Raw genomic sequence first — 17,626 nt, 5'->3', positions numbered from 1 at the left:
ATCCTTTTGACTCAGAACTAAGGAATCAGGTAATCCTCTATAAAAATTCATAAACATTTTTATATAGGCATAGCTTAACGATATTATAGATTTGGTTCCAGGCCATAGCAATAAAGCCAGTATCACAATAAAGCAAGTCAATGAATTTTTTTGGTTTCCCAGTGCATATAAAAGTTATGTTTATGCTATACTATGGTCTCTACTAAGTGTATACAATAGGATCATGTCTAAAAACTGCATATACTTTAATTTAAATATACTTTATTGCTAAAAGATGCTAACCATCATCAGAGCTTAGTGAGTTGTAGTCTTTGCTGGTGGAGGATTTTGCCTCGATGTTGATGGCTGCTGACTGATCAGGGTAGTGGCTGCCGAAGATTGGAGTCATTGTGACAAATTCTTTTATTATTATATGAGAGAGAGAGAGAGAGAGAGAGAACACACATGAGCAGAGGGAGAGGGACAGATGTGGGGTGCCATCCCACAACCCTAAGATAATGACCTGAGCTGGAATCAAAAGTCAGACCTTTAACCAAATGAGCCACCAGGTGCCCCATGACAGTTTCTTAAGACAGCAGTGAAGTTTGCCACATTGGTTGACTCTTCCTTTTATGAACAATTTCTCTTGATCATGTGATGCTGTTTGCTAGCATTTTACCCATAGCAGAATTTTTTTTCACAAACGGAGTCCGTCCTCTCAAGCCCTGCTGCTGCTTTATCAACTAAATGTATGTAAGATTCAAAATCATTTGTTGTCAGTTCAGTTATCTTCATAGCATCTTCACGAGGAGCAGATTCCATCTCAGGAAACCACTGTCTTTGCTCATCCATAAGGAGCAACTCATCTGCTGTGAAAATTTGATCATGAGATTACAGCCATTTGGTCCCATCTCCAGACTCAACATCTACTTCTAGTTCTCTATTTCTACCACATCTGCAGTTACTGCCTCCACTAAAGCCCTGAACCCCTCCAGGTCATCTGTGAGGGTGGGAATCAACTTCTTCCAAACTCTTGTTCATGTTGATATTGTGAGCCCTTCCATGAATGCAAGCGTTCTTAATGTTACATAGAATGAGGAATCCTGGGCAGCCCAGGTGGCTTAGCAGTTTAGTGCCGCCTTCAGCCCAGGGCGTGATCCTGGAGACCCGGATCGAGTCCCACATCAGGCTCCCAGCATGGAGCCTGCTTCTCCCTCTGCCTGTGTCTTTGCCTCTCTCTCTCTCCTTTCTGTGTATTCTCATGAATAAATAAATAAAATCTTAAAAAAAAAAAAAGAATGATGAATCCTTTCCAAAAGGTTTTCAATGGACCTTTCCCAGGTCCCCCAGAGGAATCACTATCTATAACAACTATAACTTTATGAAATGTATTTCTTAAATAAGGAGACTTGAAAGTCAGAATTACTACTTGATCCATAGGCTGCAGAATAGATGTTATGTGATGCATGAAAACAACATTTAAAAAAAAATGAAGAAGAAGAAGAGGAAGAGGAGGAAGAAGAGGAAGAAGAAGAAGAAGAAGAAGAAGAAGAAGAAGAAGAAGAAGAAGAAGAAGAAGAAGAAAACATTAATCTTGTTCTACATCTTCTTCAGAGCTTTTGGGTGACCAGGTGTGTTGTCAATGAGCAGTAATATTTTGAAAAGAATCTTTTTTCTGAGCAGTTCTCAATAGTGGGCATAAAATATTTTAATATATTATGCTATAGACAGATGTACTGTCATCCAGGCTTTGTTGTTCCATTTCCAGAGCATAGGCAAAGTAGGTTTAGCATAATTCTTAAGGGCCCTAGGGTTTTCAGAATGTTAAGTGAGCAGTGGCTTTGACTTAAAGTCACCAGCCACATTAACCCCTAACAAGAGTCAGCCTGTCCTTTGCAGCTTTGAAGCCAGGCATTGACTTCTCTCTGGCCATGAAAATCCTAGATGGCATCTTCTTCCAATAGTAGACTGCTTTGTCTACGTTGAAATCTTGTTGAGTGTAGCTACCCTCGTGAATTATCTTAGCTAGATCTTCCGGATAACTTGCTGCAGCTTCCATATCAGCACTTGCTGCTTCACTTTGTACTTTTATGTCATAGAGATGGCTTCTTCCCTTCAATCTCATAAAACGACTTCTGCCAGAATTGAATTGCTTCTCTCATTTCCTACCAGTGTTCCTGTCTTTTGAGTATATAACAGGAAAGAGTCATTAGTGTAGACTTTGGCTCAAGGGAATGTTGTGTCTGGTTTGATCTTCTATCCAGACTGCTACAGCTTTCTCCATATCAGCAATAAGGCTGTTTTGCTTTCTTATCATTTGTGTGTTCACTGGAGTAGCACTTTTAATTTTCTTCAAGAACTTTTCCTTTGCATTCACCACTTGGCTGACTGTTCAGCAACTTTTGGCCTCTCTTGGCTTTTGACATGCCTTCCTCACTAAGCGTAATCATTTGTACCTTTCTATGTAAAGTGAGAGACATGAGACTATTCCTTTCACTTGAATACTTAGGGGCTCTGGTAAGGATATTAAATGGCCTAATTTCAATATCATAGTGTCTCAGGGAATAGGGAGCCCGAAGGAAAGGCAGAGAGACAAGGGGAATGGCCAGTTGATAGAGCAGTGAGATCACACAAATTTTTCAAGTTTGCCATTTTATATGGCTGCAATCTGTGGCTCCCCAAAACAGTTACAATAGATCATTGATCACAGATCACCATAACAAATATAATAATGATGAAAAAGTTTAAAACATTGCAAGAATTACCAACATGTGACACAGAGACATGAAGTGAGCAAATACTGTTGGAAAAACAGCAATGATAAACTTGCTCGATGCAGGGTTGTCACAAACCTTCAATTTGTTAAAAACAAAAGCAAAACAACCCAGTATCTGTGGAACACAATAAAGCAAAGTGAAGTAAAACAAGATATGCCTGCACTGCCAAAATAATCTGGGTGTAAATTATCTAAGGAAAACTGCTGACTAGTTTTCAGTTCAGCACGATAGAAATTTTATACATGGCTTTATGAAAAAAAAAAAAAAGAGAAGGATCATGAAGAAAATATCACTTGTCTAGTCAAGAGGGGCCTTGACAAGAGTCAAGAATTATATAATTGCTTTGAATAAGCCAGTTCTTTCCTGTTTTGAGAGGATACTCCCTTTTCTTATAAAAATGTTAATCATTTTTCCTATTTAATCTGCTGAAAAGGTTTCCTAATTCATCCTACTCCAATGGTATGTTACAATCTACCACTAATTTCTCTATTAAGGCTATAAAATATTAGTAACATTTGCCAGAATTTCACCTTTGTTAAACTCCGTGCATCATATCTGCCCTGGAGCCAGCCTTGCCTTTAGCCCACTTCCAGCTAATGCCAGATTTGCTTGACAGGTGCAGGACCAGGATGGTGGACAGAAGAGCCCATGCTTGTCTTCTAAAAGCTAGGTTTGAGTCTCAGCTGTGTGACCTTACGTAAGTCATTTAATTTCTTTGTGCCTATTTTTCGTGTCCTAAACGAGGATAACAGCATCCACCTCAGAGAGTGACTATAAGGTTTAAGTGAGGTAATTATGCAAAATGCCACACAGGCAATAGTATGGGCCTGTAAAGGTCAAGGTCTTGCCCTTCTTCCTCAGGCGACAGGAGAGAACTGGACCAAATGACTCTCAGAGTCTGCATCTACAGCTAGCAGTCTGTGCTTCTGGGAGAGCAACTGAGTAGAGGGTGTGGGGAAAGCAAAAGGAAAAAATTCAGACAGTTGAAAATACAATGAAAACAAAACAAAACAAAAAAAAAAAATGCCAAGAGGGCAGGAAACGTCACCTTGACCATTTGGTCCTGACAACAGGAAAACTAAAAGATTCAATTTCCTCAACTGCTTCCAAGAAGGGTTGGAAAACAATGTTTGGTTAGCCTGACAATGATCTTTAATAATGACATGAAGCAGGCATGGCTTAACTAGACTATATATATATATATATATATATATATATATGTTTTAATTTTATGTATCTACTTTTTTTATGATGGAAGATCAGGACAAGGAAATGAAATGCCAACCCACTGTGTCCCCTGACAACCTCTGAGTTCTTTTGCCCACTCTGCACTTCCAGTGGGAGGATTGGCCGTCAACATGTACAGAGTGCCAAACCTTGTGGGCCTTGGTCTATAGGGCCTTACTAACACGCACTGGAACTACACAGCGCCTCTGAGTTGTGGAGGAGATGCTGGAGCCTGTGTCTCTGCCTCCTATTTAGCCACCACCCCTGTCGCTGAACCCAAACCCAGCAAATCAGGAAGGTCACCAGAAGATTAGGAAGTCTAGTTTCCCATACAAGGGGAAAATAGCCAGCTCTGTTTTGGAATGAACAAGATCAGGCTTATTCATCATGTCATCAGGCTTGTTGACCATGTTGTGGCCATTCAGCTTTCACAGCCATTGGGCCACAGGCTGAGAGGGAGCTACTGGGGCTCCACAGACCCAGAGCAGGAACATTCAAGAATCCCTCTGTCATCTACCGTCTGTGGAAATCCAGAAAATACCACTGCTGGTCATCAGGCTCCTTCTATCATTTTTTTTTTATACAGACATCACTTGGAGTGAAGCAGTCGGGGCAAAAAATATGACTGGAACATAGAGACCAAAATGGATGGTTGGGTTCTCTGAAAAAGTATCCTCTGAAGGGTAGGATAAATCATGCCAGGTCGATGCTATCCATGACTGTGACAGAGTATGAGGCTAGAGCTTTGTGAGCACTCCTCTAAGAGTTTGAAAAATGCTACAATTCTACTACTTCACTTTTGGATAGATTATGATAATAGCTGCCATTTACTGAATTTTTACCATGGGCCAACCACTATTTGATACTTTACATGTATTATCTTATTTAATCTTCACTGTAACACAACTATGTAGATGCTGTTTTCTTTGTGTTCTGGTTGGTTACTCTTCCCCACCTAACATTCTCTGCCTCACCCCTACAAACTCCCAAGGAGAATACATTAGAGTTTATTATTAGCATTTCTTATTCGCCTCCACACAAGGACATCAGACCAGGGTCATCTGGCCCTGCATGTCTTTGTTTCCAATATGTACACAAGAAGTCAAACCCCTGAGACAGAGTTTCACTTGGACATAACAGCTCTGTTAAATTATAATCTGTTTCAAACTCCTGCCCCTCTCCAACCTCTCAAACTTTTTCACTGGCCCTTGGTAACTTACGGTCACCCACAAAATCTGCTCCATCTCCCCTGCCCCCTGCTCTATGCAATGTCTGATTCACTTGGAAGACTATACCACTTCATCAGATCCTTGCTCACAAACCCCCTTTTCACACATCTTCCTTGACCTCCATATCTCCTGTTTCCCTATCCTGCTTTATGTTAATATATTCATACGTGCATCTGTTATTTTCTGTCTGCCTACTACAGTGTATGCTTTGTGAGGGCACTGACTTCTGTTCACTAATACATCTCTAATATCCAGAACAGTACCTGGCATATTATCTTTGCTCAATAAATATTTCTTGAATGAAGTAATCCATAAATGAGGAAACTGAGCCATGCAATGGATAAGCAGTTTGTCCCTGGTCACAATGCTGTGGAACAGCCAGCCCAGGTCTGTGTAATTGCAAATGCCTGGCCCATAAGTACCATGTTGTCCAGCCTCTTGTGGATCATGTGAATGCAATATGAACAAGAATATTCTGGCTGAACTGGAGTAATCAATGTCGGGGTGTCAGTATAGGGAACTTAATTGATTGGGCAAGATACTACAGGACCAAAGTTCACTGCTCTTTTTTTATTATATTGTACAACACTGTGATTTAGAAGTAGAGTGTGTATTTGGTCATTGAGGTGACCAAAATTTATTTCTCATGTATATTTGGCCTTTATCCACAGTTCCTGACTCAAAGCTCCTCTAAAGCCCTTGGAATTTCCTAAGTTTCCTAAGTGATGAGAATAGTAAAGATTGTTGGGTTTTGTTGTTTGGGTTTTTTTTTTTTTTTTTGGAAAGCCCCTGAGATGTGGGCTGGTTGCTGGTTGCCAATGTAGCCAACATGTGATTCAAGGATTTGAATTCTCAGTCCCGACCTCCAGGGAGGGAAGAGGACCTAGAGGTTTGATATTCACTAATGGCCAATGATTTAATCAATCGTGGCTGTGTGATGAAGCCTCCATTAAAAAAAACTAGAAGACAGAACTCAGAGAGATTCTGGATTAGTGAGCACATGGAGATTTGAGAAGAATGGCAAGCTCTGAGAGGGCCTGGAAGCCTGGCTCGCCCTTTTCCCATCCCTTGCCCTGTTATCTCCTCATCTGGCTGCTGATTCATATCCTTTAATATCCTTTGTGATAAATCAGTAATCTAGCAAATAAATGGAATTTCCTGGGTTCTATGAGCCAGTTTAGCAAATTAATTGAACCGAACGAGGGGATCATGGGAACCTCTGATTCACAGCCATTCAGTCAGAAGTACTGGTAACATGGACTTGCAGTTGGTGTCCTGAGTTCCAGCAGGTGGTTGGAGCCTCTGGTTTGTAGCCTGTCAATCAGAAGCACAAGTAACATCTCAGTTGTGTGACTGGTGTTTGAAGTGGAGGGCAGTCTGATGGGACTGAGCCTGTGAAAATTTCACCTGTGAAATCTGATTCTGTCTCTGGTAGATAGTTTCAGAATAGAGTTGAATTGTAGAACACCCAGTTGGTGTCTGGATCATTGTTGGTATGGGGAAGTATACACACACAGAGACACACATTGGAATTGGGTCCAGGAACCTGATTTACAGTAGGAACAGTTTTTTTTAGTTGTCACCAATCAAAATGCAAGTAACTGATCCTTTGAGGAGCCAGCAATAAAATCAGTATCCTTACAACATGAGCACATTAGCCTACATGGGAACAATTTATAATTTACATACCTTTTTGATATGGTTTAAAAGAAAATGAAAGCTATACTTGGGTCTAGAGAAATAGGGAAGTATCCAGGTGGACCGTGGCACATTCGTTGCAGCGAAACAACAAACAACTGTGTAGCACATGGAATGAAAGTAGTGAAGAATTGGGAAAGTAGACCTCAAAATGCTATATGCACAATGATGACAACTCTGAAAACTCACTGTGTTAGCAAACGAATTGTAAGGGACCTTTAGGTTCATAAATAGTTGGTGATTCCAGTGTTTAGGATTTATGTGGTTATTTCACATTGGTTTTGATATTTAGATGTTTCTGTTGAACTGTTAATACTCAGATGATTAAATACATAAAAAAAGAAGAAATACAGTGTACCGTATCGTGAGCCAAGGAATACATCATCCCATCTGCTACACATCCTTTCCTTCCTGCTGTCCACCTCCGCTGCTCACAGACACTCCGTGCTGCCTTTCCTCAGGCTTACCCCCTGCCTTCTGGTGCTCTAACAGTAACCTCTACGTGTTACAGACCACCTGCTCTCCAACTGTATTTTCTTCCTCACTCCCTTGATTATTCTCAGATGCTTCTCTCTCCAGTTTCCTGAACTGTTCCCTCACTGATGGTGCCCTCCTCCCCTCTGGATGAGGCCTTACACCTGTCCTTCCCATCCTGGAGTGCTTGCCTACCAGCCTCGTCCTCATCCATGACTCACTGTGCCTGCTTCCTGTGCTCACGATTCAGTGTTCAGTCCTGCCTGAGCACATCCTCTGCCTTTCGACATGATCCACCCCTCCTCTAACTCTGCATTTGCTGCTCTCAAAGCCTTTGTTCTTCACATACCAGTCTGGGTTCTTGGTAACAAACCATAAAAATCTACTCTTGCTGATTGAAACAGGAAAAGAGTTTAGTGAAAGGCTACTGAGAGCTACAGTTTTGTGATTTGTAAGAAATATATAGTTGGTCATTCAGACCCATATTCAGATGACCAGCCATATATTTCTTACATGTTTTTGGTCTTAGTCCAAGGTTCCTGGCTCAAGGCTCCTAAAACCCTTGGAATTTCCTGTGATAGGGCTATGAATGAGTCTTTTGTTACATTAATGAAGGTGACTTTGGAGTCCTGGTTGCCAGGAGGACCAACCCTGTGATTAGAGGGTTGGAATTTTCAAGTTCCCCCCATCCCCCATCTAGGAGGAGGGAAGAGGGCACTGGAGGTTAAATCTGCCAGGGGCCTGTGACTTAGTTGATCATGACCATGTCATGAAGTCTCCATCAAAACCCAAAGGACTAGATTCACAGAACTTCTGGATTGGTGAACACTTGAGAGATTGGAGAGAGTGATATGCTATACCTCATCCTATGAATCTCTTCATCTGGCCGTTTATTCATATTCTTTATAATATCCTTTAATAAACTGGTAAGCATAATTGTTTCTCTGAGTCCTGCAAGCTGCTCTAGCAAATTAAAAACATAAGGAGGGCAGCCCGGGTGGCTCAGCGGTTTAGTGCCGCCTTCAGCCCAGGGCATGATTCTGGAGTCCAGGGATCGAGGCCCACGTTGAGCTCCCTACATGGAGCCTGCTTCTCCCCCTGCCTGTGTCTCTGCCTCTCTCTCTGTGTCTCGAATGAATGAATGAATGAATATAAATAAATGAATGAATGAATAAATAAATAAATAAATAATGTAAGGAGGAGGTTGTTCTAATTTTTAGGCTATAGCCTGTCAGTTGGAAGCAAAGATAACAGCCTCTGGCTTGTGATTGGTGTCTGAAGTGAGGGGTGAGAGCCCATCTTGTAGGACTGAACCTTTCACCTGCGGAATCTGGTACTATCTCTGGATGGATAATGTCAACATTGAATTAAATTCTCATACACTACTGGTATCTGAGAATTGTTTGATATTGTGTATAAGGGCCCCTCCCCTGCTCCTCCTCTCACACACTTTGGAATTGAGTCTGGGAACCTTAAAAAGAAGAGCTCTTAGAATTACTGAGAAAGGGGCACCTGGGTGGCTCAGTGGTTGAGCTTCTGCCCTTGGCTCAGGTCGTGATCCTGGCATCCAAGATCAAGTCTCATTAGTTTCCCCACAGGGAGCCTGCTTCTCCCTCCGCCTATGTCTCTGCCTCTCTCTCAGTGTCTCTCATGAATAAATAAAATTTAAAAATCTTATAAAACAAAAAAGAATGTTTAAAAAAACAAAAAAAGAATTACTGAGAAAATTAATGGAGTAGGATGAGAAAACATGGAGGGTCAAGCTAAGAACTGGGCAGGTGGGACCATGGCCAAAATTCCATGGCTGCCAAGCTGGTTTGGGAGGACCCTGTGCCACCACTGCTAGACAGCGAACACTACAACAAGCACCACTAATATTGGACAGGAGACTCTTCTGGTGGCACACTGGCCACAAGAATAGTTTCTTCTCCAGAGTTGCTTTCCTACACTGCTAGCTCCTAGTCAGAGGTAGGCAGAAACATCCAGCTGGGTCCCCAGCCCATCCACTATTGGCAAAGAGGACCTAGAAAGAAGTCTCACTTGTGCTATGAGAGGTGGGCTCTACTTGCTGCCACAGTTCAGTGAGAAATCGCTGGAACAAATTCTAGGCAGGAACAAAACAAAACACAGTGGGGCCCATTCCCAATCCATGACAGTTGTTTCTACAACTTCTTTAAGTCCTTGAACTGTTTCTTCTAACCTCTCACTCAGGGAGAACTCTGGAACATAGTTCAATGCAAAATTAAAACCATAGGGGTCACAGATTTGTAGACAAAGATGTTCAAAGAGCATGATTTAGAACAGGAAAAAAAAATTAAATTTCTACCAATAAGAGAAGAGTTAATTGAGTTATGAGATATCCATAGAATTAAATACATGCAGTCAGGGATCTCTAGGTGGCTCAGTGGTTTAGTGCCTGCCTTCAGCCCAGGGATCGAGTCCCACATTGGGCTCCCTGCATGGAGCCTGCTTCTCCCTCTGCCTGTGTCTCTGCCCACCCGCCCCCCTCTGTCTCTCGTGAATAAATAAATAAAATCTTTTATAAATAATAAATAAATAAATAAATAAATAAATAAATAAATAAATAAAATCATTAAAAAACAAGGATTTTTTTAAGACTTTTTATAACACACAGAACTAAACTTTATGGTGTTTACATACAATTATGTGTGTGCATATATGATCCTATTTATAGTAAAATATAGAAATGTTTATATAAAGACATTTTTTGAAAGAGAATGTTAACAGATTGATGAAATTAGAAGGATTGCTCTTTTTCTTTATGCTTTTTATAGTTTTCACATTGAGCTGAAAATTATTTTAGTATGTAAAAGAAAATCTGCTGGGGGCAAACTTCCAGTTCCATCATTCTTATCCTTTGTCATGTCCTCAAAAAGTACAGGTTTTCCCACACTAACCTCAAACTCAGGATTCTTTTCTTCTGGTGTTGAAAGAACTCACTGTCTGCTATAGAGTAAGTTCCTCCCTCCCCACCACTCTGTTCCCACTGACCTTTTACGTGTAGATCATTGGTTCCTGCTCACCTCACCTGGCTCCTCCTGAAGCTCTCCTCCCCCTCCAGCTCACTCTTCCCCTGCCCTGCATTTTAGCCCAGAGATTCCCTGAAATAGCTATCCCTGAGGTTTCCATTACTCTTTTCTTGGCCAAATCTCAGATCTCTATCATTGTAGCTTTGATGATTATGAGAAACATTGATTCATTCTCTTTGGCTCACTTTTGGGCACAGGCTATGTCAGGTAGCCTTGTGGTTTTCTTAATTTTCTGAAATAAGAAGGTGCATGCTTAAGGACCTCATCTGACTTTGCTTCCTAGTAAGCCTTATGTCCAAGCAGTTTTTCTCCCAGTGTCTCCAGACAATTCCCAAACCTCAGTGTTTGCTCCCTTCTGCATCTCCCCATTCACCTGTCTAGAAAGTGGAGCCAGTATCCTACATACAGAAGTGTTGATTCTGAAACCTGTAACCTCCACAGGTCACCTAAACCTGTTCAACTTAGACAGTGGGCTCCAGTTCTCCAGGTTTATTCATGGCCCTAGAAGCTCTGCTGAACCTTCCCTGCAGCTCTGTTCCTGTAGTTCATGAGCTCTCTCCAGCCTCGACCTCCACCAGCAAGAGACTATTTGAAAGCCTAGCTTTCAGGCTGGTACCTCAGAGTTGGACTCTGCCTCTCTGTTCCCTGCAATTGCTGCCCTAGTTGGACTCTCCATCTGGCTTGCAGTCTCTCCTTCACACACTCCCTGTTGGCGCACTCTCAACCTCATGGCCTCTTAACTTCAAACCAATCCAGGACCCCCAGAGGTCCTGGCCCATATTCTGTGTATGGGGTTCCTACTAGGCTGGGAGTTGAGTTCAGGCTACCCAAGTTAACTGCATCTCTTCATACATGCTGATGTTGTGTCTCAGGCAACAGGACTTGGCCTCTGGTGACCCAAGTCTACAGAACAACAATCCTCTTGTAACTATTGATCCTTGATCCGGCTCATCCACCCTCATGACTTCTTATTTATATTAGCCCTGACCTCTCTCTGTTTTCTAGACCTCTGAGTTATATTATTCTTAGTACATCTCTTGGATTTTATGCTCTCAGAGAAGCTTTATTGGTCTGTTAATTCATCTCGCAGGCACGTACTGAACACCTACCAGTTGGCACTGCAAATAGTCCGAGGCTAGTCAGGGAGTTAGACAAAATAAAGGGCTATATCAGTTAGTATACTTTTTATTGCTAGTGACAGAAGTCCTGATTCATACCGCTTAAGCAAAAATGGAATGTAGTCTCTCACCTACCTGTCAAGTCTAGGGATAGATCTGGTTTCCTTCAGGCACAGCTGGATTTGTGGATTGTAAATGCTACCTTGGGACTTGTCCTGTCTTCATCTCTCATCTCTGCTCTCTTCTACGTTGTGATGGCTTCATCCTCATGGCAGCAAGATAAATGTTAACCGTGCCAGGCCTACATCCTCCTAGGTCCCAGTATAGCAAAAAAGGCACTGCTCTCTGGGCAGTCCCAGCAAACGTCCCACTGCATCTTGTGGCATCTCACTGGATTAGGTGCTCTTTCCTAATCAGGTGACTTTTGTCAGAGAAATTCAATGCCCTTACTGGTCAGACTGGAGTCATAGGTCCTCTCCTTATGGTTGAGTATGGAGTCCACCCCAGTGCTTAAGTTGAGAGACAGGTAGCAGTGGTTCCCCAGAGAAAAGGCAAATGGATGTGGGATGGTTGGGATTTTTTGGTTTGGGGTTTTTTTTTGGGGGGGGGGTTAAAAGTTGTCAGTTATAGCCATTATATATATATATATATATATATATGATAAGCGGGTATAATAGAGTCACAGAGTTGAGTGTAGCAAAAAGAGCATTTGACTCCATATACAATAGGCAAAGAAGGATTCCCTCTGCCCTTACTCCCTTGCTCCTTCCTTTGGGCAGAATTTAGTGAGTGCCTTTTTTGTTCCAGGTACAGAATATAGAGGTTGACCTTGCCCATAAGGAGCTTACAGGGTATTGAGGAGGAGAGGGAATAAAAGCAATGCCCCACATTGATTGAGAATGTCCATTTTAAGAAATAAAAATATAAAGAATACTTCTATGTTTTTTATAAAATTAAAAAGACAACATCAACCATTATATTGTTTAACATTGTTTAAATCTTTTATACTTAATTCTATTTTGTTCAGTCCTTGGAATAAGTCTTTCTGATACGCTTCATTGAACAGTGGAAACTCCATAATCCACAATGTTTTAATTTTTTGCCTAGGCTTCCGTAAAACTCAGAGTTAAAACCTGTGCTTAATTAAAAGTAGCATTCCTTAGCCTAAGTTTTCCTTGAGATTAATTTGCCCTTCTTTTTTTTAAGTACTTGATTTATGGTTTTGTGGTTTTATCATACCTATGACTTTTAAACTAAGTGCTTCAAAATAGAGATGTGGCAGAGATAAATAAATGAATACCTTTAACTTCTACTTTCATCCTGACAGTCTCTGCTTCTGATCTATAGCAGGTTGTCAGTACATCTCCCACCAATGTCTAGTCATTTCCCTGTCTACAGACGTCTCTATCAGAGTATTCACAGCTTGTGTATATAGAGAGCAAAATGAACACGTGTGGATGTGTACATTTTTTGAAGGCAACAAACATGTAAATATTTTTGTGACATTGAAGACCCAACAATTAGTCTTTACATTATATTTTAACCTTAAGTTTCATTTTGTTTTGTACAATGGAAAAAAAAGACTGAGAAAAGCAACATATAATCCACAGTTTAGGGGATTCATTAATGCAATGGTTCTCGACTGGAGACATTTGGCAATGCCTGGAGATATTCTTAATTGTCTTGCCTACTGGAATCTTGTGGGTAGAGGCCAGGAGTGCTAGTAGACATCCTACAGTGTGCAGGACAGGCCACCACAATGAAAAATTATCCTATCCAAAATGTCAATAATGCCACTGTTGAGAAACCTTGCATTAATAGGATTTTTAGAATTCTAAACCCTGAAAGGATTCAGAACAATCTTGTAACTTAGGCATAAGACAAAACTAGACGCAAATTAAAGTCATAGAATTAGAAGAATCGTGGAGCTGACAGGGAAAGCCTTTTAGTTCAGTCTCCCTGTGTATATGGTAACTGAGTCACAGAAGAAAAAGTGACTAAAGCAATAGAACTCCTCCACTCCTGGGGCACCTGGGTGGCTCAGTGAGTTAAGCATCTGACTTGTGATTTCTGTTCAGGGTCATGAGATCGAGCCCTGCATCGGGCTCCATGCTCAGTGGGGAGTCTGCCCCAGATTCTCTCTCCCTCTCCCTCTCCCGTTCCCCACTGCATGCGCTCACTCTCAGTCTCTCTCTCAGTCTCTCTCTCTCTCTCTAATTAAATCTTAAACCAAAAAAATGAACTCTCCCACTCCTAAACATGTGATCAGGCAACTTGCCCAATCTTGCTGTGCCTCAGTTTCCTATTCTGCAAAAAGGGACAATAAAACTTGCCTCAAAGGATTGTTATCAGGAGTAATTAAAATAATGTATGTGAAATGTTTATACAGTGAGTTGTTGATAAAGAGTGGTGGTGAGAGCTGAGGCAATGATTCCCATTTCTATTTTGCCCAAGTTGGTTGCACCTTGTTCCCCCTACTCTCAGTCCTGTTTTCTTTCTATTACACTGCCTTGAGGGTCTATGAAGAAAGGTTATAGGGGCAACTCACTGGGGATTAAAGAAGACTGATCTGAAAAGCAGCTTGGTAGCTGGTAATCCAAGAAAAACTGAACAAAAATTCTTCATAAAGACAAGGGGTTAAATTTTAGGTAAACACTTTAAAGAGGACACAAAAAAGATTGGTTCCCCCCTGAAACAGGCACCTTCTCTCTTCCCAAAGTTCTGTGAATGGTGTGCCAGTGGTCATGCCTCCAGGAAGGGCAGCGCCTAGATCAGATAACCTTTATCAAACCCTAAGAGCCCTGGCCATCGCCCGCAGCTGAGGCAGGACGTCTGTCCATCTGGGAGAATCTCTGAAATGCCAAGATGCTGAGGTAGTGTATCTAGGGGCCCTTTCAACTCTAAGGTTCTCTGAGGTCTGATAAGTTTTGTGGACTTTTTGCTGGAAAGATCATGTGACATTGTAAGTAATGCCCAACAGGCATGCATTAGACAACCACATATCTCCTGTTTTATCATTTGTGGAATAAAAAATGCTTTATTAGGGGCACCTGGGTGGCTCGGTTGGTTAGGCATCTGACTCTTGATCTCAGCTCAGGTCTTGATCTCAGGATCATGAGTTCCAGCCCCAGGTCAGTCTTCACACTGGGTGTGGAGCCTAATTAAAGAAAGATGCTTTGTTAGGGCTACTAATTCAATCAATATAAGCATATGATTAAGATGTTTGTGCAAATACATTTTTTTACTGAAAGTAATAATAAGTTATCTTACCAATAAGTCTGTGAAATAGGTTTCCTCTCATTTTCTTAAAAGACTTCTAGGGCACTTGGGTGGCTCAGTGGTTGAGCATTTGCCTTTGGCTCAGGTCGTGATCATGGGGTCCCGGCATCGAGTCCCACATCCAGTTCCCCATGGGTAGCCTGCTTCTCCCTCTGCCCTCATTTTTGCCACTCTCTCTGTGTTTCTCATGAATAAATAAAATCTTAAAAAAAAAAAAGACTTCTAAAAATTCTTTGCAGTTGCTCTAGGAGTTGAATTTTTATTTTTTAATTTTTCTTGTTATTTTTGCCAACTAAATTGTTTTTAACCAGTGACTATCTATAAAAATTAGCAGAATTCAAAGGCATTAAACTCTCTGGACCACAAGCACAGATTAAATTCTCTTGAAAAGAAATGACATTTATTTAGTACACTTCTCTCAAATATCCCATTTGTTGGGTTGAACTCCTAAAATGATTCTATATCCCACAAAGATACTCTACGTAGTCATTTATTTATTTGTTTTTTAAATATTTATTTATTTATTTATGATAGACAGAGAGAGAGAGAGATTGACACAGGAGGAGGGAGAAGCAGGCTCCACACCAGGAGCCCAATGCGGGACTCGATCCCGGGACCCCAGGATCGCGCCCTGGGCCAAAGGCAGGCGCCAAACCCCTGAGCTACCCAGAGATCCCCTACATAGTCATTTAAAAGACATTTTCTCCTACATCTTACATGTCACCGCTCCAACTATTATAAAATTATTTTAAGAGATCAAGAACAAGCTGATACATGAGAAAATATTGACTCAGAGCTAACTTTATCTGTCTTCGATGTTTTTACGTGATCCATAAAACAGTTGGAAAAGAGCATCACACACGCGTCCAGTGAACACTGGCTGAGCACCAGGCAGTGTGCTGGATGCCTCTGGTCGCACAGGGCAGGCCCCCTGGGCCCAGAGCAGTTCTGTTATTTGCCCCAGGTCACACAGTGATAAGCAGGAGAGCCTGCAACACAGCGCTACCTGGCTCCCAAGTGCATGGGTTTGCTACATCCTAGATCTTGACAAGGAATAATGCAAGGCATAGAGTAATAAAAATCTCTCCTAAAATGTGACTGTTATTAATTTCAAATGCCTCTTTTAGATTAGTATTCTGTATGTTAATTTGACCTTCAACTTTGTGTTTTTTTAAGGTGTTGTGTAATGGACCAGGAACATGTGTTCCTATCTGCATATCTGCCCTTCTCCTTGGGATACTAGGAATAAAGAAAGTGATCATTGTCTATGTTGAAAGCATCTGCCGAGTAGAACATTTATCCCTGTCCGGAAAGATTCTGTTTCACCTCTCCGATTACTTCATTGTTCAGTGGCCGGCTCTGAAGGAGAAGTACCCCAAGTCTGTGTACCTCGGGCGAATTGTTTGACAAATGATAGCTTCTCTGGAATTTTGCAGTCAACCATATTTATTATAAATGGAGTAGAAAATACTACACGTTTTATTGTAAAGGCTTCTGAAGATCCTGAGAATTATTGGTGGTGAAGAGTAAAAAAATGTATAAATAACCCAGTAAGGAAACCGAAGGTGCTCTTACGAAACAAACATTAAGGAGTCTCTGGGTGGCTCAGCTGGTTAAGAGTCAGACTCAGGTTGTGATCTCAGGGTCATGAGATCGAGCCCCACGTCAGGCCACCCCGCTCAGCATGGAGCATGCTGGAGATTCTCTCTCCCTCCCCCCTACCCCCCCCCCACACACACGTGTACTCCCGCTCTCTCAAAAAAATAAATAAAATCTTTTTAAAAATAAAATAAAAATAAAACAAACATTAATACGCCATTAAGTATTTAAGCTTCCGTGCACCAAATTTCTTTTCTTTTGTATCACTACCTACAAGTTATCTTCTGACTTGTTTTAGTAGTATTTTTCCTACAACTAAATATAGAATTAGTATGATTAGTAACATTTCCTGTTCTGCAACTCTTTTTTATTTTACAATATTTTGCCTAGTAAAAAGAAAAAAGATATTTCTTAGTTTTTGTTCCGATACAGCAGGCTCTGTTTCCTGTATGGAAGCAGTAAAGTCCCTAGTGAATCCCTTCAGCATATATCACATGGGCTTCATGACAAGTTGTACTCCGCAGGCTTCCAGAACCTTGAGCATGAACCAGTATCCTTTTTTGTTCTTCGGTTTTGCTTTGTGAGTCGTTGTTCTCAATCCAGAAGACCTTTTGAAATCTCTTGTTTGTTAAAATAAATTAAAAGGTGACCAACTGTTCTAGTAATAAAAGCATGATACTGGTTTTCAGAAATCTAAACTCTCAAAACATTTTTTTTTAATGTTTTAGTAAATTCACAATGTCATGGTCATCATCGTCCCTGGCATTTTGAGGTTGTTTAGGCTCAGTAGAGGATATTTTTATTAAACATTTATGTGAGTGCTTGCAATATGCTTCTAAACACTTTTCAAACATTAATTCCTATAATCCTAATAACAACTCGATGAGGTAGGGTCTGTTATTATTCCCCTTTTACAGGTGACTTGTCTAAGATCACATGACTAGTAAATGGCAAAGTCGAGATTCAAGTCCCGGCAGCCTGACTGGAGAGTGAAGCCCGCTACTTGGGCATGCGGCCTCTGCAGCCACACAGGGACCCACACTCAGGAAGGCCCTGCACTGGTTTTCAGGCTCTGCTGTCACTCTCAAATTCCTTAATAGATGTAGAACAAGGGACCCGTGTTGTATTTTGCACTGATCCTCACGAAGTATTTAGTTGGTCCTGCTTGAGAATCTGTGCTGCCCTGCCTAGTACAA

At 41.3% G+C, this 17,626-nt stretch overlaps 1 protein-coding gene across 1 annotated transcript in view; it reads left to right on the top strand.

The window, feature by feature from the left end:
• Nucleotides 1-17,095, top strand: part of ALG14 (ALG14 UDP-N-acetylglucosaminyltransferase subunit) — a 90,507-nt gene extending 73,412 nt beyond the window's left edge. Inside the window, exon 4 of the mRNA XM_055341408.1 lies at nucleotides 16,008-17,095. Within this exon, the coding sequence (XP_055197383.1) occupies nucleotides 16,008-16,238 (231 nt within the window). The 3' untranslated portion in view covers nucleotides 16,239-17,095. The remainder of the gene's footprint in view (nucleotides 1-16,007) is intronic.
• The last annotated feature ends 531 nt before the right edge of the window (nucleotides 17,096-17,626 follow it).

Source organism: Nyctereutes procyonoides, unplaced genomic scaffold (assembly GCF_905146905.1).
Source record: "Nyctereutes procyonoides isolate TBG_1078 unplaced genomic scaffold, NYPRO_anot_genome, whole genome shotgun sequence".
Classification (NCBI taxonomy): domain Eukaryota; kingdom Metazoa; phylum Chordata; class Mammalia; order Carnivora; family Canidae; genus Nyctereutes; species Nyctereutes procyonoides.
Note: the sequence above shows the minus strand (reverse complement) of the source record. Positions and strands in the feature narration are given on the sequence as shown.